The sequence below is a fragment of the Nerophis lumbriciformis genome, linkage group LG22 (assembly GCF_033978685.3).
Source record: "Nerophis lumbriciformis linkage group LG22, RoL_Nlum_v2.1, whole genome shotgun sequence".
In the NCBI taxonomy this organism is placed as follows: Eukaryota; Metazoa; Chordata; class Actinopteri; order Syngnathiformes; family Syngnathidae; genus Nerophis; species Nerophis lumbriciformis.
Window position 1 is genome coordinate 31,510,993 of NC_084569.2, and position 20,175 is coordinate 31,531,167.

The 20,175-nt window shown below is 37.0% G+C and overlaps 1 protein-coding gene across 2 annotated transcripts in view; it reads left to right on the plus strand.

The window, feature by feature from the left end:
• The window catches only part of LOC133615246 (phosphoribosyl pyrophosphate synthase-associated protein 2), a 183,766-nt gene extending 163,873 nt beyond the window's left edge, over positions 1 to 19,893 (plus strand). For both annotated transcript variants that reach the window (XM_061973693.2, XM_061973695.2), the window contains 2 exons: positions 13,222 to 13,316; positions 19,779 to 19,893. In XM_061973693.2, coding sequence (XP_061829677.2) covers positions 13,222 to 13,316; positions 19,779 to 19,826 — 143 coding nt within the window. In that variant the 3' untranslated portion in view covers positions 19,827 to 19,893. The remainder of the gene's footprint in view (positions 1 to 13,221; positions 13,317 to 19,778) is intronic.
• The last annotated feature ends 282 nt before the right edge of the window (positions 19,894 to 20,175 follow it).

The window sequence follows — 20,175 nt, forward strand, 5'->3', positions numbered from 1 at the left end:
TGTGCAGGAGTAGACTCCTTCTGACCGGCGCCCGGCGACGCCTTTCTCCGCGCTAGCTTCGTTAGCTTAGCAGCTAGCTGCTAGCTAGCGTGTACTCGTCGGGAATGAAGACGTGCGGCTGTCAAGTTAGTTAGAAAAGGTTCAGCTCGGTTGTTGTCGTCAGGAAGTTTAAATAACGCTTGTTTTAGGGGGTACTTGAATTAAAAACATGTTCACAGGGGGTACATCACTGAAAAAAGGTTGAGAACCACTGACCTACAGTACAGGCCAAACGTTTGGACACACCTTCTCATTCAATGGGTTTTCTTATTTTCATGACTATTTTTGTAGATTGTCACTGAAGGCATCAAAACTATGAATGAGCACATGTGGAGTTATGTACTTAACAAAAAAAGGTGAAATAACTGAAAACATGTTTTATATTCTAGTTTCTTCAAAATAGCCACCCTTTGCTCTGATTACTGCTTTGCACACTCTTGGCATTCTCTCCATGAGCTTCAAGAGGTACTCACCTGAAATGGTTTTCCAACAGTCTTGAATGAGTTGTCAGAGGTCTCGAATGCCAAGAGTGTGCAAAGCAGTAATCAGAGCAAAGGGTGGCTATTTTGAAGAAACTTGAATATAAAACATGTTTTCAGTTATTTCACCTTTTATTGTTAAGTACATAACTCCACATGTGTTCATTCATAGTTTTGATGCCTTCAGTGACAATCTACAAAGTAAATAGTCATGAAAATAAAGAAAACCCATTGAATGACTTAGACTAGACTTCCTTTTTATTGTCATTTGAACTTTACAGTACAGATAAGAACGAAATTTTGTTGCATTAGCTCATGGTAGTGCAGGATAAAAAAGCAATAAGGTGCATAAATATATTGCACTTTTTCATATGCATCCACGTTTATGGATGTATGTTATATTGTCTTTTTTATTCCAGCGAGTTAATCCATTTTGGAGGGAATTGAGGGGATAATTATGATGCGTTCAAGAGTCTTACAGCCTGAGGGAAGAAGCTGTAACAGAGGTTCTGCTTCGGAGGCTGCGGAACCTCTAAATGAGAAGGTGTGTCCAAACCTTTAGCCTGTAATGTACTGTATATGTGATGCATCTACAATGTCAACGCTCCCACGCTTAGGTCGCATTCATCCGACCAGAACGTCATCAAAAAGCGATAAGCGTGATAATTATTGGCAAAATAGACGGTTACAAAACTAATAGTTGACAACGGAGCAGAAAACAGGTGAAAATAAAATATTTTAGGGACTCACGTGAAAGTTCCGATTGCTCGCCCACAAGCAGACATCAAAGCAAATGATCCCGTAAAACTGCCGGAGCCAAAATACGTGTCCTCCTCCTTCTTAAATCTTCTACGCGCAATAATTGGGTTCAGAGAATGTTGACTTTGATTGCACAAAATCCTTGAAAATGCCACAAATGTACTAGTACTGAGACCAACTAGAGTCCAAGCCATGTTTACTTTTGTAAACATTACAGTGCGTGTGACGTCATGTCCGCACGCTGGTCAGATTGCATTCACATTAGACATCGCTTTTTTTTGTAACGTGAAGGGCCATTAAAAAGATCGGATTTGACCAAAAAAATCAGAATTTGACATCCGACCCTGCAGTGAGAACGTAGCCTTAGTGAATGTTTGTATTTTGATAATAGATCCGCACACTGAGGTGCATTGCTACCGGATTTTATGGAAGAAATTCAAAGCTAGAAAGCGTGACACTTTATTCTAGCAAAGCAATTGAAGGACGCAGGTCTTTGTCACTTTGACACACGTCTGCAAAATGTTTTGTATTTATTTTCAGCACTAACTATGAATAAACATTGAAATAAAAAGTTCCTTGTTTTGTTCCTTATGTGGGTTTGTCACACATTTTGTACTCCTTTATTAGTGACGTGCGATACCACTGATTTTCTTTCCAATCCGATACCGAGTGAAACTCAGGCTGGTATCAGCAATACTTTGTACCTAATGTGTCTGCTAAAAGTTATGTATTTCAAATAACATAGCATAAAGAATACAGTTATGTATTTATAATTTATATTTATCATAGTATTTATTTTGTTTATATTTATTTATCATTTATTATTAGTATTTATTTATTTTTATTTTTTTCAAAAACTGAAGTATATTGACGTTGTGGCGTGAATAACAATATAGCCAAGCTAATAGGTGGGTTGCAATCACATGACCTAAAGGCACTTCTGGGTTTCAGGCGATGGTCTAGAGCAGTGTTTTTCAACCTTTTTTGAGCGAAGGTACATTTTTTGCGTTGAAAAAATCCGGAGGCACACCACTAGCAGAAATCATTAAAAGACGAAAAGCAGTGAACAGTAAAAAGTCGTTGTCGCAATTGTTGGATATGACTTTAAACCATAATCAAGCATGCATCAATATAGCTCTTGTCTCAAAATAGGTGTCCTGTCACATCACGCCCTGACTTATTTTGAATTTTTTGCTGTATTCCTGTGTGTAGTGTTTTAGTTCTTGTCTTGCACTGCCTATTTTGGTGGCTTTTTCTCTTTTTTTGGTATTTTCCTGTCGCAGTTTCATGTCTTCCTTTGAGCGATATTTCCCGCATCTACTTTGTTTTAGCAATCAAGACTATTTCAGTTGTTTTTATCCTTCTTTGTGGGGACATTGTTGATTGTCATGTCATGTTCGGTTGTACATTGTGGACGCCGTCTTTGCTCCACAGTAAGTCTTTGCTGTCGTCCAGCATTCTGTTTTTGTTTACTTCGTAGCCAGTTCAGTTTTAGTTTCGTTCTGCATAGCCTTCCCTAAGCTTCAATACCTTTTTTAGGGGAACTCACCTTTTGTTTATTTTTGGTTTAAGCATTAGACACAATTTTACCTTCACACTGCCTCCCGCTGTTTCCGACATCTACAAAGCAATTAGCTACCTGCTGCCACCTACTGATAAGGAAGAGTATTACACGGTTACTCTGCCGAGCTCTAGACAGCACCGACACTCAACAACAACACATCATTTGCAGACTATAATTACTGGTTTGCAAAACATATTTTTAGCCCAAATAGGTGAAATTAGATAAGTGGTTGAAAAACACTGGTCTAGAGTCCCATTAGGCTAATGTTTATTTACCTGCATCAGTGCAAATTTGAGCGTATTTTCAAACGTTTAGAGGCAAATATATAAGCGATCATGAAAAAAACTAACTAAAAATGGATGGAGTGAATTAACACTAGAGATGTCCCGATCCAGGTTTTTGCACTTCCGATCCGATACCGATATTGTTTTTGCATTTCCGATCCGATACCGATACTGGCCTATCCGAGCATGTATTAAAGTTTAAAGTTATTTAGCCTACTTAGTTGTCAGAATCATGTTGAAAAGGGTTTTAGTACTCTTGATAACAACTAGCCAGCTGAATTAGGGGAGTTTGAATAATACACAATGGTTGGTAACAAGAAACTGACCTGTTTATTCAAGGATAAACACAAAATTATACATGACAAACAGAAATGGCATCATTGAACTAGGGCTGGGCGATATGGCCTTTTTTTAATATTGCGATATTTTAAGGCCATATTGCGATACACAATATATATCTCGATATTTTGCCTTAGCCTTGAATGAACACTTGATGCATATAATCACAGCAGTATGATGATTCTATGTGTTTTGATTGATTGATTGAGACTTTTATTAGTAGGTTGCACAGTGAAGTACATATTCCGTACAATTGACCACTAAATGGTAACACCCCAATAAGTTTTTCAACTTGTTTAAGTCGGGGTCCACTTAAATTGATTCATGATACAGATATATACTATCAGATATATACTATCATCATAATACAGTCATCACACAAGATAATCACATTGAATTATTTACATTATTTATAATCCAGGGTGTGGAGGGGGGCGCCGGATGTAAGTGTCAAAAAGACAGCCAAAAGAGTTTGATATGAGAATAAATCTAAAGTTAAAATATAGGGTAGAAATGCACCCATTTGCAGGAAATGTAGTCTTGATTTTCAAAATTTTCTTTCAAGGCTTGCATGTCTACATTAAAACATTCTTCTTCATACTGCATTAATATATGCTACTTTTAAACTTTCATGCAGAGAAGGAAATCACAACTAAAGAAATCACTAATTTTTTCATACGGTGTTGATGTGGAAATTTTTGCTTCGGCATTTTGATGGTGTGGGCGTGTGGCACCGAATGGAGATAAGCGTCCCAACAGACGTCACAATATTTGAACAATGATGACGAAAACTGTTTTCTCTGTCGTGTCCGTGTGTCGAAAATTGTTATGCGCTTATTTTTTTATTTGATTTTGTGCGTGGCATAGATTTGCTATGCGCAGAGGACGCTTAAACAGTGCGCAATTGCACAGGCGAGCACCTTTTAGAGGGAGCGTTGCTCGCACGGCTGCGCTAGCATCACAGCTAACGTTAGCCATGCTGCTACCTCTCTGCTTGGGGAGGACGTATACGTATGTGACGTATGACGTGACAGTATGTGACGTATGTCGTGACAGTATGTGACGTATGACGTGACAGTGTGTGACGTATGACGTGACAGTATGTGACGTGTGTAAGGAGGTGCACTTGCTGTCTGTGAGAGGGAGACACAGGAAAGAGTGAGAAGAGCCTGTCGTGTAATGCCAGCAGCTAAAAGCAACGGCGTGAGAATCCACAGACCTGTAGATGTGTTGAAGGTGTGCTGGAAAATGCGGAACGGAATTACGGAGCAGCAGAAAAGTGGAATGTATTATTTAAATCGGTGCGTTGGAAAACACGGACCGGAGTTTTTTTTAAACTGGATCTGGATCGGCATTTTCCCATGCCTTGCCGATACGCAATTTTTGGCAAATATCGGCAGCCAATCCGATCCAAATACCGGATCGGGACATCCCTAATTAACACACTCTTAAGAAAAATATATTTTTAAATGATTTAAGCCATTTATCATCACCAAGAAGTTACTACTCGCCACAACTTCACTTCTTTTGACACTCACAAGGATTTATAGAAGAAAAGATTGGAGGCACAACTGAGGGGTCCACAAATTAAACATGAATCCGTGAAAGACAAAGTTGGACTTATTCGCACATCGCTAAGTAACACATTTGATTGACATAACGAGTGCCATGCTGCTGTGATCGTGACGCTAATGAGAAAAATGATAAGTTTGTTTGCAGTTGATTTCCTGCTACAAATATTAGTCTTGTCTACAATTCATGTCTGCAGTTTTTTATGGTGTGAAGTTCATATTTTGTCATTATTTAGCTGTAGATGTCCCTGTTGTTCAGCAATGTTTGCTAGCAATATCAAGATTCAGTATATGCGGTTGAGCCTTCATCCAATTTATTAATACTTCTAAGGATATTTTCTTGATGCTAACGTATAACACCAAAGACGTTATAATGTGGTCATCCGTGTCGAATTTTTCTATGATGAAAATGAACAATGAAAATACAATATGTACAATATGTATTACTAGGACTAAACATGACGTTAGTTTATTTGCACAATCAGGTCTTCGTAGATATATTTAGGCATAGCAACCACAAAAGAACACAAACTAATCTGGTCTTTGGTCCTTTTTTTACATTTAGTTCTGCTCTCAAACACTACTAATACAGTAGAGAATAAACTCGATTGGATCACAGAAAGTTTCTCAAACAAATCAAATGTTCAAACAAACATTTTACAAAGTGATCTCTGCAGACTTGTTTCCTTCGACGCACTTTTGTTTTCCCCCTGACTTTATTACCTTTTATGAACCACTTCTTTCGGGACTCTATGGAAGTTCTTTCCCATCCCTCTTATTTCAACGAGTGGAACACCCAATTGTCTGCTCAAACTCTACACTCGCTCTCACTCGTTTCAATGCTACGCTCAAGCTGCTCGACCATCGTGTGAATTAAGTCGCCGAGAAGAAAAACGCATGCGACGTCATTTGCAACCCTCTGTAACAGAAAAAACAAAACATTCATTCAAAGTAAATGAAAATGGTGTTTCCAACCATAACGAAAGGAAAAAAAATAACATAATAAAAGCATTAAATTACAAACCCGTTTCCATATGAGTTGGGAAATTGTGTTAGATGTAAATATAAACGGAATACAATGATTTGCAAATCCTTTTCAACCCATATTCAATTGAATGCACTACAAAAAAAAGATATTTGATGTTCAAACTCATAAGCTTTATTTTTTGCAAATAATAATTCACTTAGAATTTCATGGCTGCAACACGTGCCAAAGTAGTTGGGAAAGGGCATGTTCACCACTGTGTTACATGGCCTTTCCTTTTAACAACACTCAGTAAACGTTTGGGAACTGAGGAGACACATTTTTTAAGCTTCTCAGGTGGAATTCTTTCCCATTCTTGCTTGATGTACAGCTTAAGTTGTTCAACAGTCCGGGGGTCTCCGTTGTGGTATTTTAGGCTTCATAATGCGCCACACATTTTCAATGGGAGACAGGTCTGGACTACAGGCAGGCCAGTCTAGTACCCGCACTCTTTTACTATGAAGCCACGTTGATGTAACACGTGGCTTGGCATTGTCTTGCTGAAATAAGCAGGGGCGTCCATGGTAACGTTGCTTGGATGGCAACATATGTTGCTCCAAAACCTGTATGTACCTTTCAGCATTAATGGCGCCTTCACAGATGTGTAAGTTACCCATGTCTTGGGCACTAATACACCCCCATACCATCACAGATGCTGGCTTTTCAACTTTGCGCCTAGAACAATCCGGATGGTTCTTTTCCTCTTTGGTCCGGAGGACACGACGTCCACAGTTTCCAAAAACAATTTGAAATGTGGACTCGTCAGACCACAAAACACTTTTCCACTTTGTATCAGTCCATCTTAGATGAGCTCAGGCCCAGCGAGGCCGACAGCGTTTCTGGGTGTTGTTGATAAACGGTTTTCGCCTTGCATAGGAGAGTTTTAACTTTCACTTACAGATGTAGCGACCAACTGTAGTTACTGACAGTGGGTTTCTGAAGTGTTCCTGAGCCCATGTGGTGATATCCTTTACACACTGATGTCGCTTGTTGATGCAGTACAGCCTGAGGGATCGAAGGTCACGGGCTTAGCTGCTTACGTGGAGTGATTTCTCCAGATTCTCTGAACCCTTTGATGATATTACGGACCGTAGATGGTGAAATCCCTAAATTCCTGGCAATAGCTGGTTGAGAAAGGTTGTTCTTAAACTGTTCAAGCATTTGTTGACAAAGTGGTGACCCTCGCCCCATCCTTGTTTGTGAATGACTGAGCATTTCATGGAATCTACTTTTATACCCAATCATGGCACCCACCTGTTCCCAATTTGCCTGTTCACCCGTGGGATGTTCCAAACAAGTGTTTGGTGAGCATTCCTCAACTTTATCAGTATTTATTGCCACCTTTCCCAACTTCTTTGTCACGTGTTGCTGGCATCAAATTCTAAAGTTAATGATTATTTGCAAAAAAAAAAAAAAAAGTTTATCAGTTTGAACATCAAATATGATGTCTTTGTAGCATATTCAACTGAATATGGGTTGAAAAGGACTTGCAAATCATTGTATTCCGTTTATATTTACATCTAACACAATTTCCCAACTCATATGGAAACAGGGTTTGTAAATTAATGAATAAGTACTATTAGTTCATTCAGTTAGCTGAACATGTTCTCGTGAAAATACTGAACAAAAGCATTTTTTACACTATTCTTGTTAATAATACACATGATCAGAGGTGGGTAGTAACGCGCTACATTTACTCCGTTACATCTACTTGAGTAACTTTTGGGATCAATTGTACTTCTAAGCGTAGTTTAAATGCAACATACTTTTACTTTTACTTGAGTATATTTATAGAGAAGAAGCGCTACTTTTACTCCGCTCCATTTATCTACATTCAGCTCGCTACTCGCTACTGATTTTTATCGATCTGTTAATGCACGCTTTGTTTGTTTTGGTTTGTCAGACAGACCTTCAAAGTAGGATCTATGGCATGCCTCCGTTTCACCAATCAAACAGAGCCAGGCGGTCACATGATTAACTGCACATAAAGCTTCTGCGGCAACAAGCTTAAGCTTACATAAACTCAAGGTCAAATTTGAGGAAGCACGTCGCGGTAAGTAACGTTAGTAGATATTTTGGCTGTCACCGTAGGCTGATGTTAGCTTCCCTGCTATGAATCACTGTCAAATGTACATCGTGTGGGGACATTTATTAACGCACTGCAGCCTCATAGACAGACAGAGACACACACACACACACACACACACACACACACACACACACACACACTCTCACGCATGCAAACAAAAACACCAGTCAGAAGTGCACAGTGTGTTCTCAGGTGCAGCTCACACCTATCAGTTTATGGTTTGCATAAAGGCTAACTTGTTATTTTCCTTCGTAATCTCTGCCTACTGAGCCTATGGTGCTGTTAAGATATTGTGGCTCAATTTGCCTAAATATTTTTTATGTTAATGTATTATTATTTAATATATTATTGTTTTAGTTGCTTAAGAGATATTCCTGGCTCTGAATTTGCTCATTGCTATTTTTATGTTTTTGTGCATTATTTGTTGCCGTCATCATTAAACGCACAGGTTGCTCATCAGTTACTCAGTACTTGAGTAGTTTTTTCACAACATACTTTTTACTTTTACTCAAGTACATATTTGGGTGACTACTCCTTACTTTTACTTGAGTAATAAATCTCTAAAGTAACAGTACTCTTACTTGAGTACAATTTCTGGCTACTCTACCCACCTCTGCACATGATCCCAAATAACTACAGTATCAAAAGTATCGATATTTTGATTTGAGAATCGATATTAGAGCATAAATATCTGCTATGAGCGGTATTGATCCGCCCATCAATACTGCTTATCGCAAAGATGAAACCTTACAAGTGGACTGGTGTGACCAAGGTCTACACATGATATCAGTCAGGCCTGTCCAGAGTGCAGCTCTGCTGCCACATTCTAAATATGAGAAACAAGTCGTGACGTGAACGTTTGTCCACACCAGCAAAGAAAACCTACAAGCTGTGCTCTCTTACAGCAGATATCCTTTCAGAAGGGTGTTTTTACGGTGTGTTCAAGTACCGCTAAACAGAGTAGTACGCCACAGCGCTATCCGTGAACCATAACAAATGCAAAACAGAGTTCAGTCTTTGAGAACTTTTCCAGCTCATGAAGAACAATACTGTACCGTGAGCTGAAATGTTCACATTCTTACATTCCTCATCAAAATGTTCACCAAATGAAAAATCTGTCTCTCTATTCACATACAATTTTATCATCCGTCTGTCCATTCACAAACACAATGTAATCCTCTCTCCATGTGTCTATTTACACATTTTAATTAGCTGTCTGTAAGAGTTGGCTGTACATTCTCAAAGACAGGGTAAACATCCGTCCGTCCATTCACATACATTTTTTTTTTACCATCGGTCTGTCCATTTATACACATTTTAATTAGCTGTCTGTCGGTTTACATACTATCGTAACAATTGGCTATCCATTCACCAAGACAGCGTAAACATCCGTCTGTCCATTTACATGCAATTTAATCATCTGTCTGTGCATTCACATACACTTTTAATAATCTGTTTATTTATACACATTTTAATTAGCTGTCTGTCCTTAACAATTGGCTGTCCATTCACAAAGACATTGTAAACATCCGTCCATCCATTCGAATAATTTGTTTTTACCATCTGTCTGTTCATTTATACACATTTTAATTAGCTGTCTTGTCAGTTTACACACTATCGTAACAAGTAGCTGTCCATTCACCAAGACACCGTAAACATCCGTCTGTCCATTTACATGCAATTTAATCATCTGTCTGTCCATTCACATACCCTTTTAATAATCTGTTTATTTATACACATTTTAATTAGCTGTCTGTCCTTAACAATTGGCTGTCCATTCATAAAGACAATGTAAACATCCGTCCATCCATTCGAATACATTTTTTTTTACCATCTGTCTGTACATTTATCCACATTTTAATTAGCCGTCTTGTCAGTTTACACACTATCGTAACAAGTAGCGGTCCATTCACCAAGACAGCGTAAATATCCGTCCGTCTATTCACATATAATTTAATCATCATTCTGTCCATTCACATACTTTTAATAATCTGTTTATTCATACACATTTTAATTAGCTGTCTGTCAGTTTACACACTATCGTACCAATTGGCTGTTCATTCACAAACACGGTGTAAACATCCGTTTGTCCATTTACATAATCATCTGTCTGTCCATTCACATACACTTTGTAACCATCTGTCTGTCCATGTATATACAATTTAATACACTATAGTAACAAAAGATAATGTAATCATCACATAAACAATGCAAATCCGTCTGTCCACTCACAAAGAAAATGTTAGCATGTTTGTCCATTCACATACATAATGTAAACATCTGTCTCTTCATTCAGATACAATTTAATCAGTCTTTTGATTTACATCCACTTTGTTTCCTGTTTGTGCATTCACATACACAATGTAACCATCTGTCTCTTCATGCATGAATAATGTAATCGTCCGTCTTGCCATTTACGTACACATTGTTACCTGTCTATCCATTCACATACACAGTATACATATAATTCACATAGTCTGTCCATTCATACATGTAACATCTGTTTGTCCATTCACATACACAATGGACACCCGTCTCTTCAATCACATACAATTTAATCATCCATCTTCAACAACAATGTAAACATCTCTGTGGATTCACAAACATAAATGTAAACAGCATACACATACCTGTTCATTTATATACAATATAATCAGCTGCCTGTCCATTTACACACTATAGTAACAATTGACTGTCCATTCACATAGCTATTATCATCTCTCCTTTCATACACACGTCAACATCTGTCTCTTCATTCACATACAGTTTAATCATCAGTCTTTTGATTCACGTACACATTGTTACCCGTCTGTTGATTTACATACACAATATATTAATCAGTCTATCCATTCACATCATTCACAATATAATAATTAGTCTGTCCATTCACATACACAATGGAAATGTTTTTGTTCACATACAATTTAATTGTCCATTGTTCCATTCACATACAAAATGTAAGCCATTTTGGGGTCAACCCTTGCATAACGTAAACACATCAGTCCATTCACACACAAGCAATATTAACAATTTGGCTATTTACACACACAATATGAACTACGCTAACCTGTCTGTCCCTTCACATACACAGTATAATAATCTTTGTCCATTCGCATACACAATGGAAATATTTGTTTCTTCATTTACATACATATTAATTTTCCGTCGCTCCATGCACATACAAAATCTAAGCAATTGTGAGGTCATCCCATACATAACGTAAACACATTTGTCCATTCATACACAAGCAATATAAAACATTTGTCCATTTACACACACAAAATGAACTATTGTCTATTCACACACATGCACAAACCTATCCGTCCGATCACATACACAATATAATAATCAGTCTGTCCATTCACATACATAATTTTAACATATACAGTATCTGTCCATTCACATACACAATGGAAATATGTTTCTTTGTTCACATACAATTTAATGTTCCATTGTTCCATTCACATACAAAATGTAAGCCATTGTGGGGTCAACCCTTACATAACGTAAACACATAAGTCCATTCACACACAAGCAATATTAACAATTTGGCCATTTACACACACAATATGAACTACTGTCTATTCACACACACGCTAACCTGTCTGTCCCTTCACATACACAGTATAATAATCTTTGTTCATTCACATACACAATGGAAATATTTGTTTTTTCATTTACATACATATTATTTTTCCGTCGCTCCATTCACATACAAAATCTAAGCAATTGTGAGGTCATCCCATACATAACGTAAACACATTTGTCCATTCATACACAAGCAATATTAACAATTTGGCCATTTACACACATAGTATGAACTACTGTCTATACACACACTCACACGCTAACCTGTCTGTCCCTTCACATACACAGTATAATAATCTTTGTCCATTCACATACACAATGGAAATATTTGTTTCTTCATACATATTAATTTTCCGTCGCTCCATTCACATACAAAATCTAAGCAATTGTGAGGTCATCCCATACATAACGTAAACACATTTGTCCATTCATACACAAGCAACATTAACAATTTGGCCATTTACACACATAAAATGAACTACTGTCTATACACGCACACACACACGCAAACCTGTCTGTCCATTCACATACACAATGGAAACCTATCTCTCCATTCACATACACAATGGAAATATTTGTTTCTTCATTTACATACAATTTAATTTTCTGTCGCTTCATTCACATACAACATGTGAGCAATTGTGAGGTCACCCCATGCGCAACGTAAAGACATCTGTCCATTCATACACAAGCAATATAAAAAATTGGGCCATTTACACACACAAAATTAACTATTGTCTATTCACACACACACGCGCAAACCTGTCCGTCCGATCACATACACAATATAATAATCAGTATGTCCATTCACATACATAATGTTAACATATATCTCTCCATTCAAATACACAATTGAAATATGTTTTCTTTCCCATTCACATACAATTACATTTTCCGTCGTTCATTTCGCATACAAATTGTTGTTAACTGTCTGTCCATTCACGGTGTGCTCATCCCGGACACAACGTAAACACATCAGTCCGTTCACACACAAGCAACATAAACAAGTATTTGACTATTCACACACATGTAAGCAAACTTGTCTGTCCATTCGCACACACGGAGCAAGAAAAGGCCAGGCGTTGTTGTTGAACATGTTTATTGAAATGCTAACAGGTGTTGAGACAAAGGTGGCGTGGTCCACTGAAGAAGAGAAGCAGGCAGAGCGGTAAAGATTGTCGCACTCTCACGTCTTTTCCCAACATGGCAGACTTCTCACTTTGCTCCAAGAAGCCAAGCACATGAACAAAGGAGGGTTTAGGGAAGGAGGCGGAACAAAACATAAATAATATACACCTCCATACTAGACTGGAGTGGACATTTAGTAGTGATTCTAAGGACAAACTTCTCCAGTTTTGTTTCCACCCTGAGAACGAAATCATTCCAAACCTTCTATCTTTGTCGTTACCCTTTGAGCAAGGCACTTCCCACAATCCTTCAACAGTCGGTGAAATACGAGAGCAATTCATTCATGTTTGTGTGCAGAAGGCATCACAGGGCGTGTGACGCTGCCTCCCTGGACACTATGCAGGACATTGAAGGCAAAAGGAGCTGACAAGGCCTTGACAAAAGAAGCTGAGGTGAAGTGAAATGTGCTGTTGGCTTCATGGAACATGCTAGCATGCTGCGCAAACACAACTAAGCAAAAAGGCGGAGACAGGAGAGTTTGCCTAATTTTCCTAACAATGAGAAAATCACATCTTGGGACTAAATAATACAAATCTCATGGACAAGATCATCTAAATCTCGACAGTTTTAGCCACAAGACTACAAAGTAGAAAACTAACATCATATTTACGTTTTTGGCGAAAGTGCGGCTCCATTGTTGTGGTTTTCTACAGGGCTCCAAAGGGCAAGTGTGTTTTCACAATGGATTGTGTGTGCCGGGTAACCTAGGTTTTATTTACATGGCCGTAACGTAGCCGCGGTAATGTGTGAGAGAGAGCAACACACTGGATTCAAATGGATCGTACAAAATAAAAAAACTGTACCCTATTCCAAAGGCTCGCTACCTCGAAGAAATATGTTAAATTGTGGACTTGCTCCATGTGAGCACGTGCAATGGACAAGAGATTTGAGTAAGCCAAACTCGGATGTATTTACCGTAATTTTCGGAGTAATGCATAATAACGAAGGAAAAAAAATCATATAAGTCGCACTGGAGTATAAGTCGCATTTTTTGGGGGACATTTATTTGATAAAAGCCAACACCAAGAATAGACATTTGAAAGGCAATTTAAACTAAAGAATAGTGAACAACAGGCTGAATAAGTGTACGTTATATGAGGCATAAATAACCAACTGAGAACGTGCCTGGTATGTTAACGTAACATATTATGGTAAGAGTCATTCAAATAACTAACATATAGAACATGCTATACGTTTACCAAACAATCTGTCACTCCTAATCGCTAAATCCCATGAAATCTTATACGTCTAATCTCTTACGTGAATGAGCTAAATATTATTTGATATTTTTTTACGCTAATGTGTTAATAATTTCACACATAAGTCGGCCAAACTATGAAAAAAGCTGCGACTTATAGTCCGGAAAATACGGTAACTGTTAAGGCTCATTATTCCCCGTTCAAATTGCACATAATCTATGGCTTTCATCTCTTACGTGTTGGAGATGGAGTGAGGCTTCCTCTAAAAACGAGCCCATTATTATTTTCAAATACTCCAAAAATAATACTCATTCATTTCAGTGCTTAGCCAAGACGAAAAGTAAACGGACAGGCTTTTTTCCCCAAAATACTGTACTTTGTTTTTCGCTAACAGCTAACTAAATGCTACGTGTGTAACAGAATAAAAACATGCTTTGATTCAAAGTTACCAGTGTGAAAATGTTCTACCAGGTGATGGCGTTAAAAGTCATGTTTAATTGTCTCACGCCTGCTATTATTCGCTTCATAACCCCACTTTCTTCGGCTTTGCTCTCACGCTGGCAATGCAAAAAATCTCAACAAATCCTTTTTTTCCTGAAGCAATCATGACCACGATTGTGGCAGTTAATGATTCCGCACATACCGACTATAAGTCGCAGTTTTTTTTCATAGTTTGGCCGGGGGTGCGACTTATACTCAGGAGCGACTTATGTGTGAAATTATTAACACATTACCGTAAAATATCAAATAATATTATTTATCTCATTCACGTAAGAGACTAGACGTATAAGATTTCATGGGATTCAGCAATTAGGAGTGACAGATTGTTTGGTAAACGTATAGCATGTTCTATATGTTATAGTTATTTGAATGACTCTTACCATAATATGTTACGTTAACATACCAGGCACGTTCTCAGTTGGTTATTTATGCCTCATATAACGTACACTTATTCAGCCTGTTGTTCACTATTCTTTATTTATTTTAAATTGCCTTTCAAATGTCTATTCTTGGTGTTGGCTTTTATCAAATAAATTTCCCCCCAAAAATGCGACTTATAATCCAGTGCGACTTATGTTTTTTTCCTTCTTTATTATGCATTTTCGGCCGGTGCGAATTATACTCCGAAAAATACGTTAATCAGTTTGAAAATGACGGTTTATTTACCCCAACTATTGTTTCTTTGTTCATCTATCTATCTATGTGACAGGCAGAACAATATGCTAATGCTAATTAATGCTAATCAACTTGTGGCCACACGTTTTTGTTTGTGGTCTTTCTCATGGAAAATATGTGCCTCGCCTCAAAAAAGTTAGAAAAATACTGTTTTGGTACACTTTAGTAGCAACATTAACCCATAAGAACCCAGACCAATTAAGACAATATTGACATTTTTGGAGTGACTTATTAGCATATGTGCTATTGTCAGGCTCTCCGTAGCATATCTGGCCTATGTTCTCACTTTTTTATATATGAAGTAATTGACGGAAACTAGTAAGAATTGTTTAATTGTAATATTTGACACCCTATTAAGACATTAGAATTGTTGAATGGGTTTAAAATGAGCTTTAGTGGCAAAAAAACAAGCTATCTTACCTGACACGCCGCCATTTTGGGGAAGCCAGGTCCTGGGATAGTCACATGACAACCACTCCTAAATGTTTCCCGTGAATTCATCTAGTAGAAACATCTAAATCATATCTGGCACCCCATTAATGCATAACAATTGTTAAATGGGTGTAATGGCAAAAAAAAAAAAATTAAATCTTTTGGAATTGAGCTATTCTAGTTTACATAAGTCAGCCATTTTGGGGATAGTTGCATTCCAACCAGTCCAAAATGTTCCCTAACTTGTTTTAAAATAAGTCATTGAACACATCTAGGAGAAACACTTATATCTGGCAGCTGATTAAGACATTAGATGGGTTGAAAATGAGCTTTAATAGCAAAAAAAATAAGCTTTTCGAAATGAGCTAGCTTACCTGACACGCCGCCATTTTGGGGAAGCCACGTCCTGGGATAGTCACATGACAACCACTCCTAAATGTTTACTACATCGTTTTATGTGAATTTCTTTGAATACATCTACTATAAACCTCTGAATTATAATATCTGCCACCCCATTAATGCATTGGAATTATTCAATGGGTTTTAAGTTTGCTTTAACGGTAAAAATATATATATATATTGGAAATAAGCTAGTTTACCTATCACTCCAAAATGTTTCCAAGCAGGTTTTATATAAATCCACTGACTAAAGTAGTAAAAACATTTGAATTACCAAATTTTTCGGCGTATAAGTCGCACCGGCCGAAAATGCATAATAAAGAAGGGAAAAAACATATATAAGACGCACTGGAGTATAAGTCGCATTTTTTGGGGGAAATTTATTAGATAAAAGCCAACACCAAGAATAGACATTTGAAAGGCAATTTAAAATAAATAAAGAATAGTGAACAACAGGCTGAATAAGTGTACGTTATATGAGGCATAAATAACCAACTGAGAACGTGCCTGGTATGTTAACATAACATATGGTAAGAGTCATTCAAATAACTATAACATATAGAACATGCTATACGTTTACCAAACAATCTGTCACTTCTAATCGCTAAATCCCATGAAATCTTATACGTCTAGTCTCTTACGTGAATGAGCTAAATAATATTATTTGATATTTTACGGTAATGTGTTAATAATTTCACACATAAGTCGTTCCTGAGTATAAGTCGCACCCCCGGCCAAACTATGAAAAAAAACTGTGACTTATAGTCCGAGAAATACGGTATATTCTTTGAACAAATCTACTATAAACCTTTGAATTATAATATCTGCCACCCCATGAATGCATTGGGATTATTCAATGGGTTTTAAGTTTGCTTTAACGGTAAAAAAGATATATATATATTTTGGAAATAAGCCAGCTTACCTAACAGGTTTTATATAAATCCATTGACTAAAGTAGTAAAAACATTTTGAATTATGACATCTGGCACCGCGCATTAGAATCTTTAAGTGGCTTTAAAATGAGCTTTAATGGCCAAAAAAATAAGCTTTGGTAAATGTGCTAGCTTACTTGACACGCCGCCATTTTGGGTAGGGCAGATACTGTGCAAGTCACATGACTAGCTCTCCAAAAATGGTATGTAGTTTGTTGTATATGAATTTATTGACTAAATTTAGTAGCAATTTCATATATGATACCCTATTCATGCATTAAAAAACGTTGAAAATGAGGTTTAATGGCAACAAATATATATTTTGGAACCTGGCTAGCTTTGTGGAAGCTAGCCACATCCTTGATAGTCACATGACCAAAACTAGAAAATGTTTCCTAGCTTGTTTTATCTTCATTTGTTGAACACATTGAATAATATCTGGCCAGTAGAACTGTTAAATGGGTTGAAAATGAGCTTTAATGGCAGAAAAAGAAGCTTTAGCTTCACTTGGTTGAATATGAATGAGTGAAATGTGACACATTTCTAGTGGTTAACAGTGTGCTCTGAAGCAGACAGTATTCTCCTCACTATGACACACATTGTCCAAGGCTGGGAAATCCATTTGCAAATACAACAAGCCACTTTGACATCAATCTATCCACTAACGGAATATATTAGACTGGGAAAGTTATTAGAAATAAGAGCTTCAATTGTATGCAATATATTTTAAATAAGCAATGGAGGGAAAAAAAACCCACTGAATTTTCAAATGGTATTTTGTGGTTTTCAATGACACTAATACTATAAAACTATGGCTCAATCCCAAAGGTTTGCCTCGCTAAAGATACTAAACGTGATGGCTAGAGACTATAACAACACATATAACTGTTAATAAATAGAAATAGTTGTTCATTATTCATCCAAATGGTGCAATTATTGCATGTCAGTCAGCTACATTAACAACTATGTCCAACTTTAAATGCAGGGACATATCATGGCTAATGTCTTTTAAATGGCATTTCAAAATTCTACTTCAATGTTTTCTTTTTATTTTAGGTTAAATTAATAAAACAAATCGATACAAGAAGGTCTATGTTCGGGTTGCAATTTGCGGACTTCAGAAAAGAGGCGGAGTCTCGCGGGTCGCAGCTTTAAGTTAATTATAGGCTGCAATTAATTTAACGCTTGAGGTTGTCATTGCTGAGCAATGGCTGGTAATACTTTAGTTTTTTATTTTTAATACATTTGCAAACCTTTTTTTTGTCATTATGTGTGTGTTGTGTAGAATTTTTAGAGACAATGTTATTTTATTTTGGAGTAACGCTGTGACGGAACAAAATGTGGAAGAAGTAAAGCGCTGTGAATACTTTGTTGGTTAAAAAGCCCGAGCACAGACCTGCTTCAACCACACACTCCCAAAATTATATTTAGCATATTTTTTAAGTGATAACCTGTTTATTTTGCACATTATTCACTTTATTCAAATTAAGACTTATTTTCTTTTCTTCAATTTGAAAGATTTTTAACATTTTTAAATAAAATACAGAAAAATGTAAATAAAAAATGTATTTATATATTTGTGTCCAATATATATATATATATATATATATATTATATATATATATATATATATATATAAAGAAAACATGGTTATTAGTGTAAAATATTTTCAATGCTGTATACAAACTGTAAGTCTTATTTTTTTCTCCAATTTGAAAGAGTCCCAGTATTTTGTTTTAATAAAATAAAATAAAGAAAATTAATATAAATAAATAAAAAATTCACATGTCCAATATAAAAACAAGAAAACATGGTTATTAGTGTAAAAAATGTAAATTCTGTATACTAACTGTAATTCAAGTTTGAAATGTAGGTCCTCGCTGGTTTATTGTTTGTTATATACAAAGGTCATTTCTATCCTGCCAGATCACATAACATCATTTATACAACAATACAATGTCCGCTTCTGCTCTGCACTTTTTAGAAATAATTACACTGTAGGTTAGATATTGAAGCAACACGCCGATATGAATTTGTTATTCACTCTGCCACGGCCATATTCTACTTTGTGTGGTGGAAGATGGAAAGACCTTCCTAGGGTGTTGAGAGTCACAGGTGTAATAATAAAACAGCAATAGAATGTAAATAAAAAACATGTTCGACTATGAACTTCCTGTTTGCCTGTTGGCTTTTCACCAACACTCAAATCTGGACCACCAACATAGTCGCCTTCCTCATAACCGACCGCACCTGAAGTGGATCCAAAATGTTATCAGGTAATCCATTACTTGTTCCAGATGTTTCTAATTAAGTTGTCAATTCTACCGCTGTACACGAGGGGTGTCCAAAGTGTGGTCGTAACTTGTTTTTATTTTTTATTGGCACATCGCACATTCCAAAAATAGAACAAAATGTTTGAAATTCAAAATAATACTTACAGTAGATCCCTGCTATTCGCGGGGGATGCAGTAGGAAGGGGATTCATTTACCTGACACATGTAACGTGACGAATTTGGGCCGTGCACGATCCACTCCAGACAGCAGTGGAGTGTCGAATATCTCGAAATGACCACAGCATCAGTTGCTATGCCAGATCCGACTAGACATGGGGCCTTGTTAACCCTTCACTACTCTACTGCACGTTAGCAGACCACCTGCGCATGCTGAAAAATAATTGAGACGCCAATAAAAATGTGTTTTTGACACTCTAATAAAGGTTGGATGCATCGAGACGCCACCCTACTCTATGCCGGTGCTCTGGTGAGACATGAAGTGCACCGCCTACATCTGCACACGTGTAGGAATCCAAGGAATGCGGAAATGTAATTTTGCATTGAAGAAACTTAAAGGTACATACAATGGTTACACTATGTTTTGCTATGTTGTCATTTCATATATGTTAATACATGTTTCACTAAACATTTCATATATGTTAATACATGTTTCACTAAACATTTCATATATGTTAATACATGTAGCTGAGATAGGCTCCAGCGCCCCCCGCGACCCCGAAGGGAATAAGCGGTAGAAAATGGATGGATGGATGGATGTTTCACTAAACATTTCATATATGTTAGAGATGTCCGATAATGGCTTTTTTGCCGATATTGTCC